The following is a 21912-nucleotide window of genomic DNA, read 5'->3' as shown; positions in this document are numbered from 1 at the left end:
CCTTCCCCGATTAAAAACACACGGCATATTGGAGATGTATGTTAGAGACTCGTAACTAGGCTGTGGCCCTGTGTGGGCCACATTCTGAAGCAAATGAACACACCTATGTATAAACCTCTCTGGCTCCATTTTAAGGCTTCTTGCCACCCCAAGACCCAGAATTTAACATTTAACATTTAACTCCAAGTGAATGGAACTGCACTGGGATGATTTCCAAGAGGTAGAGAACGCTGCGTAATAACAGACTTTGCACAAGGGAATTGCAGAATTAAACCACAAATATAACTGAGTTTATGACTGCTACAAGTAATTTATGATGATATGCTAAAATGTCACAGAGATGTTAAAAAGATTCATTTTGTCAGACCTTGAAGTATGAAGCACACGACCATGAAAGTCACTGAGGACGGATGGGGAAGAATCAAAGCAGATTTAAAAGAACCCATGTGTATCTGTGCTCAGGGACACACACAGAGTAAGGGGCCTTCCCTTCCCCTGCCTGCCATAAGTTCAGAAGTTACTGAAATTCCCATTTCTTTACTGTTCCAGCCCTAGAGTCCTTTGCCAATGGTCCTATCTTGCCATCAGAGATTAGTTGTTCAAGTTCTTCTGATAAAAAGTTAGCGGGAGATGGCTACATGTTGTATGATTCCATTCATGTCAAAGTCAAAGAAGACAAAATCAATTTTTGCTGATGTAAGTGAAGGTCTAGGGGAGAGACACTAACTAGGAAGGGGTAAGAGGAAAACTTCCCGGTTACTGGAATGACCCCCCACCACGTATATAGCGCATGCATATATGTACATACACATGTAAAATTCATCAAACTGTACCCTTACGATTTGTGTATTTTATTGTACACCTCCATAAAACAATTTTTTAAAACTCAGAAAAACTGTTGCTAACTATTTGAAGCTTTGATGAGATGCTCAACCCTCACTGTGTACCTCTGTGTGTCTGCATGGTGCTGGGTACGGGGTCTCATCCACAAACAATTTAGCAATTCTGCCCTCAAGCTACACGGTTCTTGCTGCAAAAAACTGCCGGGTGTCCAACTGTGAAGATGAAGGAGAGAAGCCTTTTGGCTTCCGATGAAATGATCCTTACCGGTGATCTGAGCGCTGAGCGCAGGGAGTTAACTTGAGGGGGCAGGAGGCTCATATCCCCAGAATTTGTGAAAGGAGGGACACTGGTGTGTGTCAAGTCTTCCTCTAAGTACGGGGTTAGAATCAGATACACAATTTACAAAGCAAGCCTTGGAATCATAAAGGGTACTTCACTGTTTTCTTATTGTGGTGGAAAAATAAATAACAAACAAAAGGGAAACATCTTTCTATGCTCACAAATAAGCCCTGCAAACATGCCCCCCTCCCACTTTTTAATTGTGGTGAAATATACATAACACACACTTTACCATGGAAACCGTTTTGAAGTGTACAGTGCACGAGGTGCATTCATATTGTGCAACTATCACCACTGTCCGTCTCCAGAACGTTTTTATCTTCTCCAACTGAAACTCCACCCATTAAACCCTAACTCCCCACACCCCTAGCCCCCCAGCAACCACCACTCTACTTTCTGCCTCTATGAATTTGGCTACTCTAGGAACATTGCACATGAGGAATCTTACAGGATTTGTCCTTTTGTGTCTTGCTTATTTCACTTCGTATAATATACGTGTGCTTCACTTTTAAACCTGAAAATCAGTTGCTGATCACTGATTTGAATAACCACCAAAAAGTGAGCAAAACTACAGATTCAAATTCGTACATAGCCGTGATAATTGCTCTGTGAGAAGGGGAAGAAGTTCTTCTTTAAGCAAAAAATGATGTTCAATTACTAGAAAACTCCAAAGATGGCAAAAGACTACGAAAGATAACCAGGAGCATTTCTCTGAAAAGTGAGAACCAGGTCAGAACACTGCTCAGTCACTGGGCACTGGACTCAGAGATCTTCACTTTGTCTCTGCTACCAACTGAACGACGGATTTTGGCTGGGGGCAGGTGAGCACAGCTGCCTTGAAACATGTTCTGATGGGGCTGCATTCCTTGATGATTAGGAGCAATATGAAAGAACACTTTCCTACTTATCTGAATGTAAGCCACGAGCTGGCTAAACAAAAAATGAGTTTAGTTTAACATAGGATTTTCCAGCAGATTGTATCAGCCGATTTCTACCTTATTCTTCATTAACTCTTAAAGGATAATGTAAGAATGGGATGTGTGTGTGTGGGGGGGGGCAGGGAAATGCTTCATTATTAAAACATCCACTTAAAAATTCTTTTTTTTGAAGTTTAGTTGATTTACAATGTGGTGTTAGTTTCCAGTGTACAGCAAAGTGATTCAGTCATATATATATACACACACACACATTCTTTTTCATATTGTTTTCCACTATGGTTTATTGCAGAATATTGAATATAGTTCTCTGTGCTATATAGTACAACCTTGTTGTTTATCTAGTTTATATATAGTAGTTTGTATCTGCAAATTTCAAACTCCTAATTTATCCCTTGCCCCACCCCCTTTCCCCTTTGGTAACCATAAGTTTGTTTTCTATGTTTGTGAGTCTGTTTCTGTTTTGTAAATAAGTTCATTTGTATCATATTTTAGATTCACATATAAATGATGTCATATGACATTTGTCTTTCTCTGTCTGACTTACTTCACTTAGTATGATAATCTCTAGGTCGATCCATGTTGCTGCAAATGGCATTATTTCATTCTTTGTTATGGCTGAGTAATAGTCCATTGTTTATATATACCACATCTTCTTTATCCATTCACCTGTTGGTTGCTTCTATGCCTCGGCTATTGTAAATAGTGCTGCTATGAGCACTGGGGTGCATTATCTTTTTGAATTATAGTAAAACATCCACCTTTCATTTAGGTCAGCCCGCAGCTTTGAAAATCCACTCATGAGGGAGCAGGGATGGGGAGCAGGAGAGCAGATTCCATTAAGACAGAGATCTGTTCTGGGGGCCACCCCAACACTGCCCTCCAACATCACCCTGTGTGAGAAACACTCCCTGCCCTGAGCCCAGGCACCTCACTCATTCTCTGGGCCTACGCTTGGCTGGGCTACTTTGGACAAGCACCTGACCTCTCTACACTGCAGGTTTCTCGTCTGCAGTATTTGGCTGAAAACATGAACTATGCAGGGCTTCTACAAGCATTGGAATGAAGCCGTCTGTGTAAAGTGCAGAGAGTGGGGCTGGGCAAGGGGCAGGCTCTCAACTAGTGATGGCCACATCATTACCATCCCCACAGATGGGACAAAGGCCCTGAGCCTCTGAACTCTGTAGTAGGCAGAATCCTAAGATGACCCCAGTGGCTCACCCCCTTGTTTTTTCTCTTCCCTCTGTGTGTGGGAGGGACTCTGAATACTGTGTCACTCATGTGATGAGCTTATGTTATAACGGCCCAGTGGGCTTTATCCTGGTGGGTCTGACCTAGTCAGTTGAGCCCTTAAAAGAGACTGGGCTTTTTCTGGAGAAAGAGATTTGAAGCAGTAAAAGGATTTGACATGATGGAGACTCTCTGTAGCTGGTTTTGAAGATGGGAAGGGCCACGTGGCAAGGGAATGTGAGTGGCCTCCAACTGCTGAGAGCAGCCTTGGCTGTCAGCCAGTGAGGAAAGGGGGACCTTGGGCTTATAACCATGAGGAACTGCATTCTGCTACAACCATGTGAGCTTGGAAGAGAACCCCAAGCTCGAGATAAGCACAGCCTGACCAGTATCTTGATGTCAGCCTTGTGAGACTGAGCAGAGACTCCATCCACACCATATCTGGGCTTCTGGCCCACAGAACTGTGAGCTAATTCAAGGGTACTGTTTTAAGCCACTCAGTTTGTGATAGTTTGTTATGCAGCTGTAGAAAACTAATTCAGAACTTGAAACCAGATAGGGTACCAGGTAGGACCTGCTGAGCTGCTCAAGGAAAGGGGTTTGGACAAATACAAAGTATTGTCTAGGACACTGGGCCTAGACAATACTTTGAGCTGAGTTACCATTATAGAAGGTGTTGTGTCAAATGGATAGCCTTTAAGGGAATGTACATCAATGAGGATGTCTCGAAATACTATATTTACTGTAAAACTTTAGATGCTGGAAGGGGACAGGGAGGGAGGTGGAAGAGTGGGTCAGAGAGAAGGTGATGCTGTCTGGTCATGTCGCCTAGATCTTGGGCAGAGCAAGAACAGGTGGGTCCTCAGATGAAAACCAGAAATCAAGGTGTAATCCGGTGGGAAGCCTGGCCTTAAAACCCCAGGGGTCCGGAAGTGTTGGCTGTGCAGGGCTCGCCAAAGCTGAAGGCTGGTGGGAGGTGGCATCCAGGATCCATGGTAATTACTAACCAGCCCCCATTTGTTCAGCATCTGCCATGTGCCAGGGACTTCCTATATATTTCCTTTAGGTGAACTGTTCCCATTCACAGCTGGGAGGATGCCCAGCTGAGATTCAAAACCAGGATTGCCTACGCCAAAGCCCACGCACTGCAGCTACTCCAAGACATCCACCAAGGTCACAGGCTGCTGGGCAGCCTGGGCTCAAGTGCTGGCCCCAACCCCAGTGAGGGAGGGGCAATGGTCAGAGAGGCTTGTTTCAGTCTGTATACTCAACAGCACCGACACAGAGACAAGAGCGCTGTTTTCTTTTCCAAACACCCACTCTGAATACCTGCCCTGCCCTCTGCCCTGGTACACAGGCTCCTGTGACCACAGGAAACGTTCTGTAGGGAGGAAGGAGGCTAGTCATCTAAAACAACAAACTCCCTACCCAGTAGGATCTCGTAATCTTGCCCCTCAGAGCTCTGACCCCAACTCCAACTCATGAACACGTACTGCGCGACCGGAGATGACATCTGCTCACCCTCTCACCTCTGACATCCTCACGACCTCTCCACTGCCTTTACTCCCCCTCCTCTGGCAGCAGTCCACCCTCTGCTCTAGCACTGTCTGGAGGATGACCACACTGACTCACTCCTGCTCTGTCCTTGCAGCCACTGGATGGACAGACAGCAGTATCTGCCCACTGCAGACAGGGATGTCAGCCTCCACCAAGTGGCAGCTGAGAGGGGGGTGAAACTGGTCTTGGTGGGGAGGCCTTCCGTCTACCTATTTCTTAACTATAGAGGCCCAGCTTCTTGATCACTTACGCGGACATGACTGTGGAGTGTGAGTGTATCACCATCCCAGGGGCCAGGGCAGCAGCCAACAGGGAAAACAGCCTTCCGTTTAAACCTCTTGTTTTAGGGACTAAGGGTTAGTACTTATTGTTGTTATTTCCAGCAATCTCTTTATTGTTTTTTATTTAAAAATTTTTTTTCAGTTTGTTTGAAATATAATTGACATAAAGTACTGTGTAAATTTAAGGTGTACAACACAATGGTTTGATTTACATACGTCATGAAATGATCACCACGATAAACCTAGTTACCACTGTTTCCAGCAATGTTCAAGGCAGGGGTAGGGGTTGGGGGGCAAGCAATCCACATGGCCTGGCATGGAGAGTAAGTCTTTGAATGAAGCTCTCTCCAACGACCATGAGCCAGGTCAGCAAAGTGATTCCTCTGGCAAACCAGGTGGGCCAGGGGAAAAAAGGCCAGCAAAGCTAGGCTGCACACTCCAGGAAATCTTTGGGGCCTGACAGATACATGCTTTCCTCACCCAGAGAGGCCAGGACAGCCCTAGGAGGTGTTATGTCAGTGAGGAGGGCAGTTGTGGACTATGTAACATCAGAGGATGGTTATTATGGAAGGTGTTATGTCAACAAGATCAAGTGTTATGGAAGGTGTCATGTCAATAAGGAGGACCATTAAGAAAGGTACTGTGTCAAGAAGGATGGTCATTATGGAAGGTATTATGTCCATGAGGATGGCTGTTACGAAAAGTATTAACATGGGAGGCATTAAGTCAACAAGAATGGACATTATGGGTGCTTAGCCATCATGGATGGAGTTATATCAACAACGATGGTCTTTATGGGAGGTGTTACATCACCTGGGGTGGCCACTATTGGCACCTGGACCGTGCCAGTGTTGGGACTAGCGAATGATCTTAATATAATTATGTCAAAAATTCAGGGAGGCGAAAAACTATTTGAGGGGCCCAGAAGGCTGAGATGGGGGTTTTCAGGAGCCTGGCTCCAGATTACATTGTGTAATGTAATTTACAGGTGGAAGAAAGAGGCAGCAGCACTTTCCTTTTCACGAACCGTATTCCTTCCTCACAGCAGGAGTTGGTCCTACTGCTAAGTGCTGTTTCCAAAGGAGGAAGAAGAGGATGGGAAGAAAACTCAGCTAGAAAATCCCAGGGTAGTGAGGCATTTACTCATCAGTCAATTACATTCTGCTTTGCTCTTACAGCTGGTCTCCAGTTATAAATCACACATTGAAGGATGACCCTTCATTACATTCTTCCAGATAGAGGATCACTTAGCAAGTTGTCTTTTCAGAGATGGTGGGAGAACGGTTTTAAAAGAACGAGAGAGCCACACTTCTGTTCCAGGGCATGTCTTATTTCTGATGGTCCTCAGACCTCAGACACCAGAACACCTGTCCTCCTCCTTCTCCTTTCCTGCCTGTGGAAGGTGTTCTCCATCCCCAATCTTTATTGTGGTTCTTATACATTCATTTTGCTGTACATAACACATTGGACAGTGTCTCAAACTCAAATGCTTTCAGAGCCCAGGCAGGAAATATAAATGAGAAAAGCCAACACAGTGAGGAGGGTCTTCGTTGAATCACAAGGTAACGTGCTCTACTAAATACGTTGTAATTCAGCTTTTTTCCAAAACACATCAAACAGGTCTGGGCCAAGGCCCCCAGGCCACCTGTTTGTAGCTCCTGGTTTACCTGTTTGACTCTCTCCTGGGTGGTGAGCCCCCAGACAGCAAGGGACTAGGGCTTCCTACCTCTGTATGTCAAGCACCCAGCACAAGGGGCCTCCAACATCTGCGGAGTGAATGGAATTTGTCACCAAATGACCTAGGACTTTGCTAGATCTTTTCAAGATATTCTAGGCAAAAATCAAATTCCCTAGGCCTTCTCAGTGCTAGGCACTAAAAGGGGACGGGGTTGGGGGTAGGGTGGGTGAGAAATGTAGCAAATTGCTCATCAAGAAAACTTGCTCCAAATGGAGAAGGCAGTTGTGGTCATTAGTTCCCTGATTCCTAGTGGCTTAATACTCCTACTCTATCCCTTCCACATGACCACATTCTTGCAGGAAGCGACTACAGTTGGAAGACCTTTTGGAAGACAGAATCATTACTATACCCATACCCAGCTTAAACTTTTTTTTTAATTTAAAACTATTTTTAAGGCAAAATTGTAGTGATAGAAGGCAAATCAATGGTTGCCAGGGCACAAGGGGCAGGGACTGTCAGCAAAGGGGTCTGGAGGAATTTCCCAGGGTGATCGAAACGTTGTGTCATGTACCCGACATGCCATGGAGAGTGGTGGATTTTAATAGACATTATACCCCAATAAAGCTGGAAAATACATTTTACTTTTAGATAAATAACATATGGAGCACAAATTTAAAAAAAGAAAGAGAGTTTACCCATAAAATTTCTTTATTTTACCTAGAATCTGGTGCTGTTGCCAGAGTCAACCACTGATAACAGTTTGCGTGTCCTCCGACAGGTAATCGATGAATATGACTATATAACTGTGGGGCACCCTGATTTCATTTTATTTCATTTCATTTTGCCAAAGGGTAGCAGACCATCCTCATGGTTCTGAATCTTGTGTTTTCCTCTCCAGAATACATCTTGGGGGTCCCTCCATGTCTGTACATGGAGCTACCTCATTCTTTTAAACTCCTGTGTAGCATTCCACTGTTTGAATGGACCAACATTTATTTAACCAGGCTTTGAATGATGGACATTGGGGTTGTTTTCAGTCTCCAGCAACCAAGGGAAGGAGCGGAAGATGCTTCTCTGGAGTTTCCAGGTGGCAGCAGGACACACCTTCCCTGGTGTCCCAGGTTCCTGGCTAGAACTTGAACTGTATTCCCACAGAGGCAAAGAGCAGGGAGGCTGGAAGATGTTATTTCAAAGGTTCAGCTATATTGTTTGGGGTAGGCTTCTGTGAGATGACCCAAGCACTGTTTACAATTTGAAAAATGTCTTCTATGTTGTGACAAGTTGAGAACTTACTCTTGACAGCCTGAGGCTGAAGTGCCTGATAAGATTGCCAGCAACTTCCAGGCCAGTTGGGCAATCCTCCTCCATCTCTCAGCAGGGATAAAGGCAGGGGCCCGGGGCAGACTCCACGGAAGATCCAGCTCAGATTTCATGGCCTGGCACACTCCAGCCAGTGTACCAGTTTCCGACACCTGCGTACAAACACAGCTGTAATCCTCAGAAGCCCACCGGGCACACCTGTTCGCTCCTCACCTGTAACTGGGCATGACGGGTAAGTTATATAAAACCGGTCTGGTCGGTTCCTCCGCTAAAAGGAAATGCGTATGTGTGTATACGCGCGCAGGTACTCACTTACAAACAGTTTTTAAAAACATGTTCTAGTGTCATGGAAAACACCTTCTTGCAGTTTTTAATCCAGGAGCTTCACTTCTAGCTTTCCCGATGTCCTCACAAGGGGCCGAAAGCTGACGGCACCGGGATAGGGACTGAGGCAGAGGGAGTAGGAGCAGAGCCTGAAACAACCTAACTGTCTCCCAAGAGCGGCCTGGTTACACAGGCAACAGCCTGGCAGTTTGGTCCAGACTGTCTGCTGTTGAAAATCTCAGTGTTCTTCTTGGGCCCACTGCAAACTAATAACAAATCTTAACTGAGGAATCTGTTCTAGGCCAGCCACTGTGCTGAGTGATTTGCAGACATTATTTTGTGGGGACCGCCAGTCAGCCACGAGATGCTGCTGTCCTCATTTTGGAATGAAGGACACTGACTCTCAGGGAGGCTGAGTAACTTGCCCAAGTCACCTACTTAATAAGTGGTGGAGTTAGGATTTGAACGAAGCTTTGCCCAACCCCAAGGCTTGTCTGAATGACGTTGCTTCCAAAAAGCTAGAAGGTAACTACTAGCCTACTGAGATCTCTGGCTCAAGTCCTTCCATTTCCATTTCTCCAGTGCCTCCCACCAGTTTCCAGTCAGGAATCTGGGGCCTTTGGGATGTTTGGTCTGAGGAAATGAGAAATGCGGCAGTGAGCAAGAACCAGAAGGCAACAATGACCAAGACGCTAGGTCTATGCCTTGAAGATGCTCCAAGGCCCACTTCAGTGAGCTTTGTCAGCAGGGCTGTGGGCGGTGAGGATGGCCCATCGTCACAGGCTGAGTCCTCCCTGGGCTGAGACAGTGTCCCAGGGCCTCCAGCATAGTGTAGACTTCCAGCAGGAGCAGCAGCATACGAAAACTTTGCCCTCTGTGCTGCTGGCTCTTGGCATCTCCCCATGGCCGGTCTGCTGCTCTGCACCAGAGTCAAGTGTCTGTCTGGGTCCAGGAGACGCCCTGAGCCCTTCAAACTCAGGGGCTTCACCTCACCACCTCTGCATCATCCATGATGTGCTGGGACCTCTCACCAAATGTTTGTGAGTTGTTCTTAGATTAAACAATGTTTTAGCCAAACATCCTCGTTTGAAGTAGCCTGATGTTCCTGCCACCAGATCAATGATGGAAGATAAGGCATCTGTTTGGAGGAACCTGGCATGTGTCTGGACGTCCACCTTCCCAGCCCGGCTCCCAGCTGGACCACACACTGTCAAGCGTTGAGAAGCCTCCTCATGGCTCCAACCTCCAAGCATTGTGTGACATTGAACATGGCCAAGTGGGCAGATTCCAAAACCAAAACAACAGCCTGACTTGAACTCCATGTAAATTTTGGACTCAGAAAGCTGATTAACTCATTCCTGAAGACTGTCTTTTAGTGTCCCAGCCAAAGGCAGCAGGTTGGCACTGGTACATTCTTGTAGAAATGGCACATTTCACCTAGAATGCTTTGATCTTCTGCATTGAGGGTAAGGAATATTCGCACTTCATTTAAAACTTAAAGTTATATCATCTGTACTCATGGAACAGTTTTAATTTACGTTTTTTCCAAAACATTTCCAAATATATTATTTAAAGATGTTCACACTCTGAGGTGCAGTGGTTAATGGTCTCCTAGCCATATTTCTGAGCTACACGTCCATCTGGCAGAATGGACAGCCGGTCCAAGATGACCGCCCCTCCCTGGCAAAGACAGATCAGCCAAGGCTCTCAAGTGGTGCCGTTGGCTTGGGCTGTGCTCAGGAGAAAAGTGAAACCTGTAGATCATTTTTTAAGTACAGTAATTGAAGAAAGAACGTTTAATTTTTATAAAAGTTTGTGAAGCATATGTCTGTAAAACAAACTCTGATTTTTCTACTGTATTCTATCACAAATTCAGTGCCAGTATTTAGAGAAAACCAAACCAACCAAACCAAGCTGGGATATTGTGGAGCGATGTGGTTCACATGGGAGAATGTTCAGGACGATACAGAGTCCTTGTCATGATCTTTACTGCTACCAGCAAACTGTCCTTCGCCCAGGCGGGCTCTGCTGAGTTACACCGTGGGCCAGTACGCCCAGTGTAACTACTTCCTTCTAGTCTTTTTTCCTAAGACTCGAGTCCCACTGTACCCGCACACTACTTGACATCTGCTTCTTTCATTGTACCACAAGCAGTCCTCCATCATTTTATGGCTCTTCCCTTGCAAGTTTCCAGGAGTCGGGTTGCCTTCCTGAAAACCCACCCACACCTCCATCCACTCCCTCTGGGACACACGTCTAAAGGGACCAGCAGAGACTTATGAGCATGTTCCTCCCAGGGAAGACCCCAGGCCCTGGGGTAAGGCAGTGAACCCAACCACCCAGGAGGTGTCTTCCACCCCCCGTAGGGACACAGAGAGCTGTGGTCCCATCTGTCAACCCACATTTTCTTTTTTCCCCTCTCCAGTTTTCCGAGTGCACACATGCAGTCAGTGGGACTCTGCTTCCCTCCTACTCCTCTTCTGTCTGATTTGCATCAGATTTGAAGCCAGAAGACCCAGGCTTTAGAACTTCTTGCCCTTGCCACCCTTCTCATAGTGTGATTTGAAGAAGTCATTTAACTTCTATAAGCTTGTACCCTCTCCTAGAAGAACCTGGCATGAGGGTCGACTTGGATTATCCATTTGTTTATTCCACTGATATTTATTAAGTGCCTGCCATGTGCCAAGCATAATTTCAGCCACTCTCCTCATGGGGATTGGATATGAACATGTCTGAGTGGCTCCACTAGCTCAGGGGTCTCCAGAAGGTCCACAAATCAGCTCATAAGATGTTAGGGCTGGTGGTTCCTCTGCATGGTCCAAGCCCCTACATGAAAGACTGGAAAACTGAGGCCTATGGAGACAAGGCAAATTTTCCCAAGTCACAAGGCTAATGGTTGACAAGACTTGAAGTTAGAACCAGGTGTCCTGACTCTTAAGTCTGGCGCTCCTACCACTCTGCCCACTGCCTTGCCAATGGACAATGACGATGTCCTCCTGGGCTCACACCTGCACTACACTTCAGCCTCCCTTCCAGTTGGATGGGGCCATGCCACTGAGTCTGAGCCAACAGAGTGGCAGCAGAAGTGATGTGAAGCAACTTCCATTCCTGAATCATAAAACCCTCCAACTAAGACCCCTCCTGCTCATTTTCCTTCCATCAGTTTGAAATGGATGAACACAGAACCACACTTCTTGAAGACAGTGGAGCCAGAAAGTGGAAGGAGCCTGGGTCCCCATTTAGTTGCTTGGAGGAGATCCCCTGTTTGAGACCTTCTATAAGCAAGAACTAACCGTCCATCATGGTCGAGCCATTATATATATTTGGGTTTCTGTTATAGCAGCTCAATACATGTTACACCATAACTATTAGACATATCAAGGTAAAAAGTCAGTAAGAACTAATCAGTCCTCAGTGCAGACATGAGGAGCTACCAGAGCCCATGACCATCTTCAGCCTCCTCAATACACAGTGCTCATACATTGATCATGTAACCAAAAAGTAAATACTTGAAAATAAATTAAAAATATTTCCCTTGCCTAAAGTTTATGATTAATTTCAACTGGAAGAAATAGAGAGTAGAGTAAATCACAGCCTGGGGTGGTGAGAAGCCAGTACTCTGAAACAAGACTGCCCAGATTCACAGATGGCACCGCCATGCATTTGCTGGGCTTTCAGGCAAGTTGCTTCACCTGTTACTCACTGCCCTTCACTTCCTCTGACATTTTCCGTACAAACCCTTGGACCCAGAAATTCCTCATCCAGGAATTTCATCTACAGATAAACCTGTCCATATACCTAACAAAGTCAACCACAAAGATAGTCAGTGAAGCTCTGTTTATAGCAACAAAAGATTGGAAACAATCCATTAATAAGGGTTGGATTAAGTATAACAAGGTGTCCCTGTGACAAGGAATATTATGCAGCTGTCAAAAAGCATGTGACAGCTCCATATGTTCTGGTATAGAGAGTACCAAGATGCATTACTAAGTGAAAAAAAATCAAGGAGCGTAGGGGACACATCTTAAACTATGTACTATATTTATGCTCACGATTGTGTAAAGAAAGGAGAGATATATCTATATATATATAGATATATATATTTATAAACTTGTATATGCACAGTGTAGCTCAAGAACAATGCACAAGAAACCATAGATGCCTCTGGGAAGAGGCCTGGATTCAGAGGCAGAAGGAGTCATACTTTTTCCTGCAGACCATTTTGGTCTACCATCTCAGTATTACTACATACCCGCTGGGAAACCCTGGGGAAGTTACTTCACCTTCCTGTGTCCCTCTGTTCATGGCATTACAGGAGTACGTGCTTGAGGATGGAGAACCAAATGACTAACAGGTCTACTCAAGAACACCTCCTCAATTTACATTTTATCAAGAGGAAACAGCTTCGTTTTTATTACTCAAACATTGTGTCATCTATCATAGTTACTTTTGGCCAATGTCTATTTGGGAAACATGTATATTTACATCTCCAAACACAACACAACACGTTAAACAAAATGCATGCTGCACATACAATAGGCAGGATGGCAGGATCTAGTGGAGAGTCAACAAACGGGTGCAGCAAGTTATTACACACAAAGCAACTGCTTGTGAAGAGCCCCATACAGTAAATGGTCTGGCAATCTGAAAGAGTTACCTTATGCATTTTACATTTAATAGAACTGGTTGTTAATTATATATGGGTATCCTCCAGTGCTTTACTGCACTTTTGGAAACTGTTGAGGGTTTGGGTTTTGTGCAGTGGACTGTGACAGCTTTCCTCCACATGAAATAATGAGGTGTTCGGCATCAATGTTTTTGTGCAGAAAGTCTGGTTTTTAGGAATGAATTACTGATATTATGTGAGAGATGCTCACTTGTAAAATACTCAGAAGAGTGGCCGGCACAGAGCAGAAGCTCAATGTGTGTTAGCTATTACAGGCAGTAGTTAGTAATTTTTAAAACACTGACCTACTGAATACAAACCCAAGGCTACAAAGAGGTGAGGGAGGAAACTTGGCTTTCCTTGCCAGGTTCTCTAGAACGTTGCCAGCTGCCTGGGAGAAGGTGATGGGCTAATTACAAGGTTGTAGGAAGTGGTCTGAAACAATTTGATTGCGGAATAATTTTTATAATTTAGAATGATAATTAAAGGGTAGGAACCTTTCTTAATCACCCAGGTGGAGAGCCTTAGCTATGGCTCCCCCGTGTCACCCCCGCTGTCCCACCCATCTTGACCGCAATCATGGATCCTTCTGACCAGCAAACTCTTCTTCTCCTCCATCCAAACCCAAAGCAACACAACTGAGCAAAATTGAAGGTGAGGCTTGTGTTATAAGCCAAGGGACTCAGTTCTGGTTTTTTTTTTTTTTTTTTTTTAATAGGAAAAAAAGTGCTGCTGGACTATTAGTACCAGCTAGCTGGGGTATGCCTAAAATTCTTGAATACCCACCAACACTGTTCAAACCCTGCTTGCTGATAGTAGAGGGAGGAATGCTTCCTCCATAGATGCTAGTGAAACAACGACGACAGCCCAGGGGAGCGTGGGGCACAGGTGTTAACACATTGTGGGCCAGAATGTACCCCAGGACAACAGGACAAGCTCCTCACAGGGCAACGTGGAAATGTGTATCCAAAGCCCTAACCTTTTCTCTACTCTTCATCCCAGCAATTCTATTTCCAGAATTTTACTTGGATAAAATAGTCAAGAATGTGCAGAACAATACAACCATAAGAATACCTTCTCAGATGTATAAAATGGGGTAATCTAGCTTACACTGTTTTATAATCTTGGCAAAACAAAGATAACATTTCATGTCATTACAGAATCTATGCCACATAATTTTTAATGTGTTTTCACTGAACATACCTATCAAGATTGATACAAGCAGTCCCCTATTGTTGGACATGTTCTATTTTTAGTAGGAAAAATTGAAAGCAACCTTAATGTCCAACATCAGGGGACTCGTTAAAGCCATACAATGAGATGGTCCCATTTTTGGTTTTATATACACATATATACACAACAAGATTATACACCAAAATGACCGAGGTGGCTTGCTCACAGATGACTTTTTTCCCACTTTGGTTATATTGTTGCCAGTTTTTCTACAATAATTATACATGTATTACTTAAAACATTTAAAGTATTGTTTTCAACTTCATTCACTCACATTTATAGGCTGGGACAACCTCTGGAAGAATGGGGGAGGGGCAGGGTATAGTCCTCACAGATGAAGTGGTAGTATTTGAGGTGAACCCTGAGGCTGACAGGTCAGGACCTGAGCACATTCCTACGACCAGCAGAGCAGCCGTCTCTGACTGTGTCACACAGATCTGTGTGGGTGTGGGGGAGGGTGGGGGGAGGACTCATCAGTCCTGCCAGTTACACATTCCAGACAGCAGTCACCAGCTCCTCATTTGAATCTGAAGAATGATGAACACACTCACTGACCCAGGGTGAGTGAACACATCATTTGATGTCTACTCGTATTTCTGGCAAGAAACAATGGCAGCAAGAATGGGGTCACTGACCCGACTCTGGTATCTGAGTAGTTCTTGGAAAGCTACTAAGCTGAGGTTTTAACAAGGTTATGGTTTTCACGTAACCAGTCCTTCATTTTTAAAAGTAGGAGAGCTGGCAGGAATACCAAACTCATACAAACACACCCACAAGGGTGCAAACTTTCTTTTACTCTTCATCTCTATAGTGACACCAGATCCATTTTCACTCCACAGAGTCTTAAGAGAGTTCAGAGATTAATAAAAACAAATCCACTGTGCCAGGCTCTCTGGCTTTCTCCATCTTTCTGGGACAGATTCCAGTAACTTCTCAAAGGCCCCCACCAGTTAGACTAACCCTAAGCCTTTGGGCAAAACAGATGAACTCTGTGACGGTACCAACAACAAAGGCACAGCCTTCAGTAGACCAGCGATATGGCCTCACAGGTCCAGTTCCTGAAACCACAGGAAGGATCTGAGAAAGTGAAACAGGAGAGTTCCTAGGCTTCCTTGTATTTATACAATAAACCATGAGATATGGCTTTGACAGTCAAGAACTTCCTAGAAGGAACAGACTCCATTGGAGCTACTGGAGACCAAAATGGTAGCCCTCTCCAGGCCGCAGGGAGAAATCAGATGTGCAACAGAAGCCAGTTCAGACATGGTTGTCGTTAGTAACGCCTTGATGCCTTGATGTACACCCTCCTCTTACTGGAGGCATTCTTAACTGTTATCATAGACAACCGGAAACATTTCAGACAATTCCCAAAGTTTCAAGACAGCTCCCAAGTGTGGGGCACACATTTTTCCTATACACACATTTACACATATTTTCAGTTGCTAAATTATTCGTAAACTGATTTTCTTCTTCAAAGGAAATCTTGAAAACTCGGGCCTAAATTACAGTAAATACGCACACGATCTTTTCAATGTCCCTACAAGCCTGTATCAATATGCCACGTGATGCTGTTGGAGAAAGGAACCAGGAAGCTTTCCTGTCTTGCATTTGTCCTGACGGCAGTTGCCGGAATGCCCAAGTTCACCTCATCCGCTTAGTTTGATTCCTTAATTTAATCTACCCTAATTTACCTTCCTGCCAAACACAAACGCCCTCTCAGATGCCGCAAAGAGTAACCAAAGACCTAATTTGCTTCTGGAGAGCTCTTTAAAAAACACAAAAGCTGTGCAAGTATCAGGAAAGGCCTCAAACCAAGTTCTTATATGAAGAAACCAAGTTACTTATGGTTTTAACACTTCCAGGGCGCACAGGGCGCCTCTTCAAAGGCCCGGGGAGCTGGGACATGGCGGTCCCTGCCCCCAACCGGAACACCTCGGAATTCACAGGCAACACCGGAACGCCCCCTCTGCCCACCCCCTCCCGGCCTCCAAGTCCACTACCCACAGGTGCGAGGGGCGGGGGAAGGGCGGCTGTGCTGCAGACCCTCTGAGGCGCAGAAGCGCTTTCATTTCTGTTCCTAAACATTTTTCAATTCCTGTTCCTAAACTCTGGGAGAGAGAGAAAGGAGCGTGCGCACAGGGAAAAAGGTGACCTGGTGAGAACTGTGGCGCCAAACCACTGTTTTCTCGCACCTCTCTGGCCCAGGCGCTGAGGTGAGAGTGCGCCGGAGAGAGCAGCTCCCTCTCCACGCCCTGCTCGGCGCCACCAGGTAAAGCCCCCAGACGCGCGGCGCGCCACCCTCGGCAGGGCCGCCGGACTCGGCTTCCGCGGGCTCTTTTCCCTTCCTGCTCAGTCTGCGCGGGGTTTATGGCCCCGACAGCGGGGCTCCCCGCTTGGGGACACGGGGACACCTCCACACCTCCACGTGCCTCGGCCTGCGCCCCGGGCGAGGTCGCTCGGAATGCAGGAGAGGTACGGTCACTGCGCCCGACGCGGTGCGCCCAGGAGCCAGGCGGTCGCGGGGACCCCTGCCGTCCGTGCACCCATACTGTGCCGCCCTCGCCCCACTCGGCACTCTCCTCACCCCGCGCTGACGGTCTCGCCCCTCAGCGCCCCGCGCACAGGCAGCACCGCACTCACCCGCTCCGCGCGGCAGGCGCGCTGCGCCCAGCAGCAAGACCCCCAGCAGAGCGACTGTGACCCCGCAGTTCAGGCCGGCCATGGTTCCGGGGCGCTTCGGCCTCGGCGGGGAAAGTGGCCCGTGGTTTGGAGCGGCGGCCGCGGGCACCCGAGCCTGGCACCGGCTGAGCTGCGCTCCGCCCCGGCTCGCTCACCTGCGCGCTGTCGGGCGCGCCCCGGCTCCGCCCTGCGCCGCCGGAGCAGCAGCTGGCCAGGTCAGTCCCCTCCTCCCTGTCCTCCTCCCCTTCCTGCCTCCGCACCCGCCTCTCCCGCCCAGAGTGCTGGGACCGGCTACCACCTTCTGGACTTAGCCGCCCTCTCTCTCTCTCAAGGCTGAGGGTGATCCAGTCTTTGTCTACAGGCGCGAAGGTTGTCCTTGGAGAAGCCAGTTCGACCTCCGTTCCCTGTCCAGGAGACAAAGAAGGCCACTATGCGGCCCATTTTTCAGGGGAATCACGTTTGTGGTTCACGCAAGCCCTGGCTTCCGCCTCTGTGAGCTCTCCTTTGCTTCCTGACTTGGGCTGGAGGTTCGCTGGACTTTAAAGCCGGTACTACAGCTACTCCTATCAGGACTGTGAGAGTCTGTAGGCTACTCCAGAAACTTCACCGGCAGTATTTCTAATACTCACAGCAACCCTTCCTCAAAACAGATGAAGCAGAATTAACTGAGTTACGCAATTTGCCCAAGGTCTCCAGGCCAGTTAGTAATTTATGGAGGCAGAATTTGATAACACATGAAGGGATTTCAACAAATAGGGTTGTGCTGCTACATTAAAAAAAATTGAAGTATATTTGATTTACAACGTTGTGTTAGTTTCTGATGTACAGCGTAGTGATTAAGTTATACATTTATATATACAAATTCTTGTCCATATTCTTTTTCATTATAGGTTATTACAAGCTATTAAATATAGTTCCCTGTGCTGTACAGTAAGACCTTGTTGTTTATCTAGTTCATATATAGTTGTTAGTGTCTGCAAATCCCAAACTCTTAATATTCCCTCTTTTCCCCTTCAGTAACCATAAGTCCGTTTTCTATATCTGTGAGTTTCTATTTTGTAAATAAATTCATTTGTCTCATTTTTTTAGATTCCACATATAAGTGATATCATCTGATATTTGTCTTTCTCTGACTTCACTTAGTATGATAATCTCTAGGTCCATCCACGTTGCTGCAAATGACATTATTTCATTCTTTTTTATGGCTGAGTAGTATTCGTGTGTGTGTGTGTGTGTGTGTGTGTGTGAGACAACTTCTTTATCCAATTATCTGTCAATGGACATTTAGGTTGCTTTCATGTCTTGGCTATTGTAAATAGTGCTGCTATGAGCATTGGGCTGCATGTACTTTTTCAAATTGGAGTTTCCCACTGATATATGCCCAGGAGTGGAATTGCTGGATCATATAGTAACTATTTTAAGTTTTTTAAGTAATCTCCATATCGTTTTTCATAGTGGCTGCACCAAATTACATTCCCACCAACAGTGCAGGAAGGTTCCCTTTCTCCACACCCTCTCTAGCATTTGTCATTCATGGACTTTTGAATGATGGCCGTTCTGACCGTTGTGAGGTGATACCTCATTGCAATTTTGATTTGCATTTCTTTTATAATTAGTGATATTGAGCATCTTCTCATGTGCCTATTGGCCATCTGTATGTCTTCATTAGAGAAAATGTTTAGGTCTTCTGCCCATTTTTGGATTGGGTTGTTTGGGTTTTTTGTTATTGAGTTGTATGAGTGGTTTGTATATTCTGAAAGTTAAGCCCTTGTCAGCTGCATCGTTTGCAAATATTTTCTCCCATTGCATACGTTGTCTTTTCGTTTTGTTCATTAAGAGAAAGAAATCTTGAGAAAATCTAAACCTCCTTTAAATATGTTTATGCTGACCAGGAGAGTAAAGCAGATTTTGTCTGTTTCCCTAATTCTAAACAGGCATATATATACCCCAGCATCTTTTCCTAGCACCCATAACACTATTGTTTTTAATAATAATAATAATAATAATAATAATAATAATAATAATAATAGAGTGGCAATGTGTCAAGTTGAAAATACTGTGAATATTGCATGACAGCTTTAAACCTAAGGAACAAGTGTTTCTTTACTGCCTCATATCTCCAAAGTTTGCTTAACTAGCCTCCCTGGAAGAGTGAAACTAACATTCTGTAAATGACACAAGAGTCAGTAATTCTCAGATGTGAAAGATTAGTGATGGTTCTAGACAATGGCAGGAATGAGAAAGAGATGAGGCAAGCAGGAAGTCACTGCAGCCTCCTTTGCATGACAACCCAACCACAGAGTTGAAATCAAGATGTCTTGAGGTAATGGCTTGGTTCTTAGAGTACAGTGTAAGCAAAGCATTGCCAAGTTTTGGAAATGTTTTGTCTTTACAAACTTGGCTGCATGGAAGGAGTCAATTTTAAAAGGTTATTTCTGAACTGGAAGAAATGCAGGCAGCTGCAGTCTGTTGCCAGAGAAAAATGACAGATTGAAAGATGAGTTTTAAAACAGACTGTTACATCTAACTTTGACCCCTCTGGAAACCCTGTAAAAGCTACAAAACAGGGATTTTTGAAAAAGATATAAGCCTACAAAGATGGGGAGAACAGACAGAAGACAACAGCAAAATTCTCTTGGAAGCTGGAAGGCAAATAAACAAGTGGTAACTGGAAGCCAGTAATAGGGAAAAGTGAGAAATAGCATAATTTATACTGTTAAATTCAAAACAAAACAAAACAAACCCCCCACAAAACCCTACAACAAAACAAAACCCTAAGGAACTGGCAGCACAAGGTATTCTGGAATGGGCGGGTGAAGGAGGGGCTAAAACATCGGAGCCTGGGAGTAAGCTGTTTGAGAAATGTTAGAATTTGATCTTTGGAAACTGCCCCCCCCCCCCGGCTGGGCAACTGCTCCCCATCCCCCCAGTGGAAGTCTGAAGCCTTGTTTTCTAAAGAGGTTAAGACTGAGGGATCTGGGCTGAGGAGAGCCAGGCATGGCTGAAGGCCTAGGAAACATTCTCAAAAATAGGTAGATGAGAGAAATGTATGCATCCTCCATGCTTAGCTCTCCAGCCACCTGACCCCAGTTTGCCTCCTAGATTGAGAGGGTTTTGCCATCCATACCAGAGATGGTTAGTCTTCTGGGGAATCTGACCAGCTTAAACGGACCTAAAGATACATTTATCCCCTTCAACAGGCTAACCAGATACCTCCAGTGATGTTCCTGGTTGGTAAGCCCCACCAATTCAGCTTTTTAATGTCTCACTTTTATTTTATTTTTTAACTTTTTAGAGGGAGGTAATTAAGTTTTTATTAATTAATTATTTTTTAGTGGAGGTACTGGGGATTGAACTCAGGACCTTGTGCATTCTAGGCATGCACTCTACCACTGAGCTATACTCTCCCTGCTAATCTCTCACTTTTAAATATGACCAGATGGTTAGGATTTTAAGACATCTGAGAAAAGCTTCTAACATGATAGACTCAAAATCAACTAACTAACCAAATAAAAAAAGCAACTTGGAGAAAAGAGACTATATAAGCAGAAGAAGACAACACAATGACTAACTTCTTTAGAAAGATAGCAGGCAACATTGTATCTCTGCAGCAGGAACAGGATGTTATAAAAATGAATATCAGGGACCCACAAAAGAGAAAATTTCTTAGAAAACTTCAAAGATATTGAAAAAATTAAATGGAAATGCTGAAAGATTTCCCAGAAAATAAAGCAAAAAGATAAAGATGAAAGTAGGAGAGAAAAGTTAAAGAGAACTAGTGGTTCAGTTCAGGAGGTCCAACATCTGAATTTCCTAGAAAGAGACAGCAGATGAAACAGAGATGACATCACCAATAACATAATTCAGGAAATTCCCCAGGCCTGACTGACGTGAGTTTCTAGACTTCAAGACTCACAGAGTGTCCAGCACAATAGATAATTTAGGCTCATGTCAAGGCACATCACAGCAAAATTTCAGAAACCTATGAACAAAGAGAACATTCTGTAATTTCTAGAGGTCGAAATGAGTCTCATGCAAAGAAACAAAAATCAAAATGGCTTTGGATTTCCCAACAGCAATGCTGGAAGCTCGAAGATAAGGAGGCAATACCTTCAGAATTCTGAAGGAATAACTTCCAACTCAGAATTCTGTTCCCAGCCAAACTACCAGTTAAGTGATAAGGTTGAAAAGGGAGCACTTTTAGACATCCAAGATCTAAAGCAAAGATAAAAACCATAAAAATTCCAAAATGACAAACTTCCATGGACCTTTTCTCAGGAAAGTACTGGAGGATGTATTCCCTTTAAACAAGAAATGCATGCGACACAGAAAGGAATGGATACATCTTTGTGGGGCTGAACTTAATCACCTTAAGAAAAAGAATACAGAATTACAAATAGAAAATCAAGTGTGAAAAGTGATTATTTATTTAGAATAAAGAAAGAAATCACAACAAATTACAAGCTTAAAAAATTGAAAAATATCACAAATGTCACAAAGTGCAGAAAAACAACATGATCATCTTTACTGTTAACTCACTGGTACAGCTCTGTAGCATTCATTCATTCATTTATTCAAGTCATTTTGCTTCAGTGATGTGTGTACTATTCTGGAACTATCAGATTTCATCATGACAATGCATCAGATAAAAGTTACAGTTTTGATTTGTTGGGACGCATAAAACATGAATTCACACACAGAAATACTCAATGTTTGTAGAAACACTATAGTTTTGGGCTCTAAAAAATTCAGGAATTCTTATAAATTCTATAGGTTTGATTCTTATTATAGAACAAAATAGTATGGTACATTTATATTTTACATGCT

General features: G+C 44.7%; 1 protein-coding gene across 2 annotated transcripts in view; it reads right to left on the bottom strand.

The window, feature by feature from the left end:
- The window catches only part of CDCP1 (CUB domain containing protein 1), a 55560-nt gene extending 38270 nt beyond the window's left edge, over window positions 1-17290 (bottom strand). Inside the window, exon 1 of one of the 2 annotated variants that reach the window (XM_074345058.1) lies at window positions 17047-17290. In XM_074345058.1, coding sequence (XP_074201159.1) covers window positions 17047-17128 — 82 coding nt within the window. In that variant the 5' untranslated portion in view covers window positions 17129-17290. The remainder of the gene's footprint in view (window positions 1-17046) is intronic. The other variant, XM_010945944.3, reaches the window with a different exon arrangement.
- Between the last annotated feature and the right edge of the window lie 4622 nt (window positions 17291-21912).

The sequence above is a fragment of the Camelus bactrianus genome, chromosome 17 (genome assembly GCF_048773025.1).
Source record: "Camelus bactrianus isolate YW-2024 breed Bactrian camel chromosome 17, ASM4877302v1, whole genome shotgun sequence".
NCBI lineage: Eukaryota > Metazoa > Chordata > Mammalia > Artiodactyla > Camelidae > Camelus > Camelus bactrianus.
Note: the sequence above shows the minus strand (reverse complement) of the source record. Positions and strands in the feature narration are given on the sequence as shown.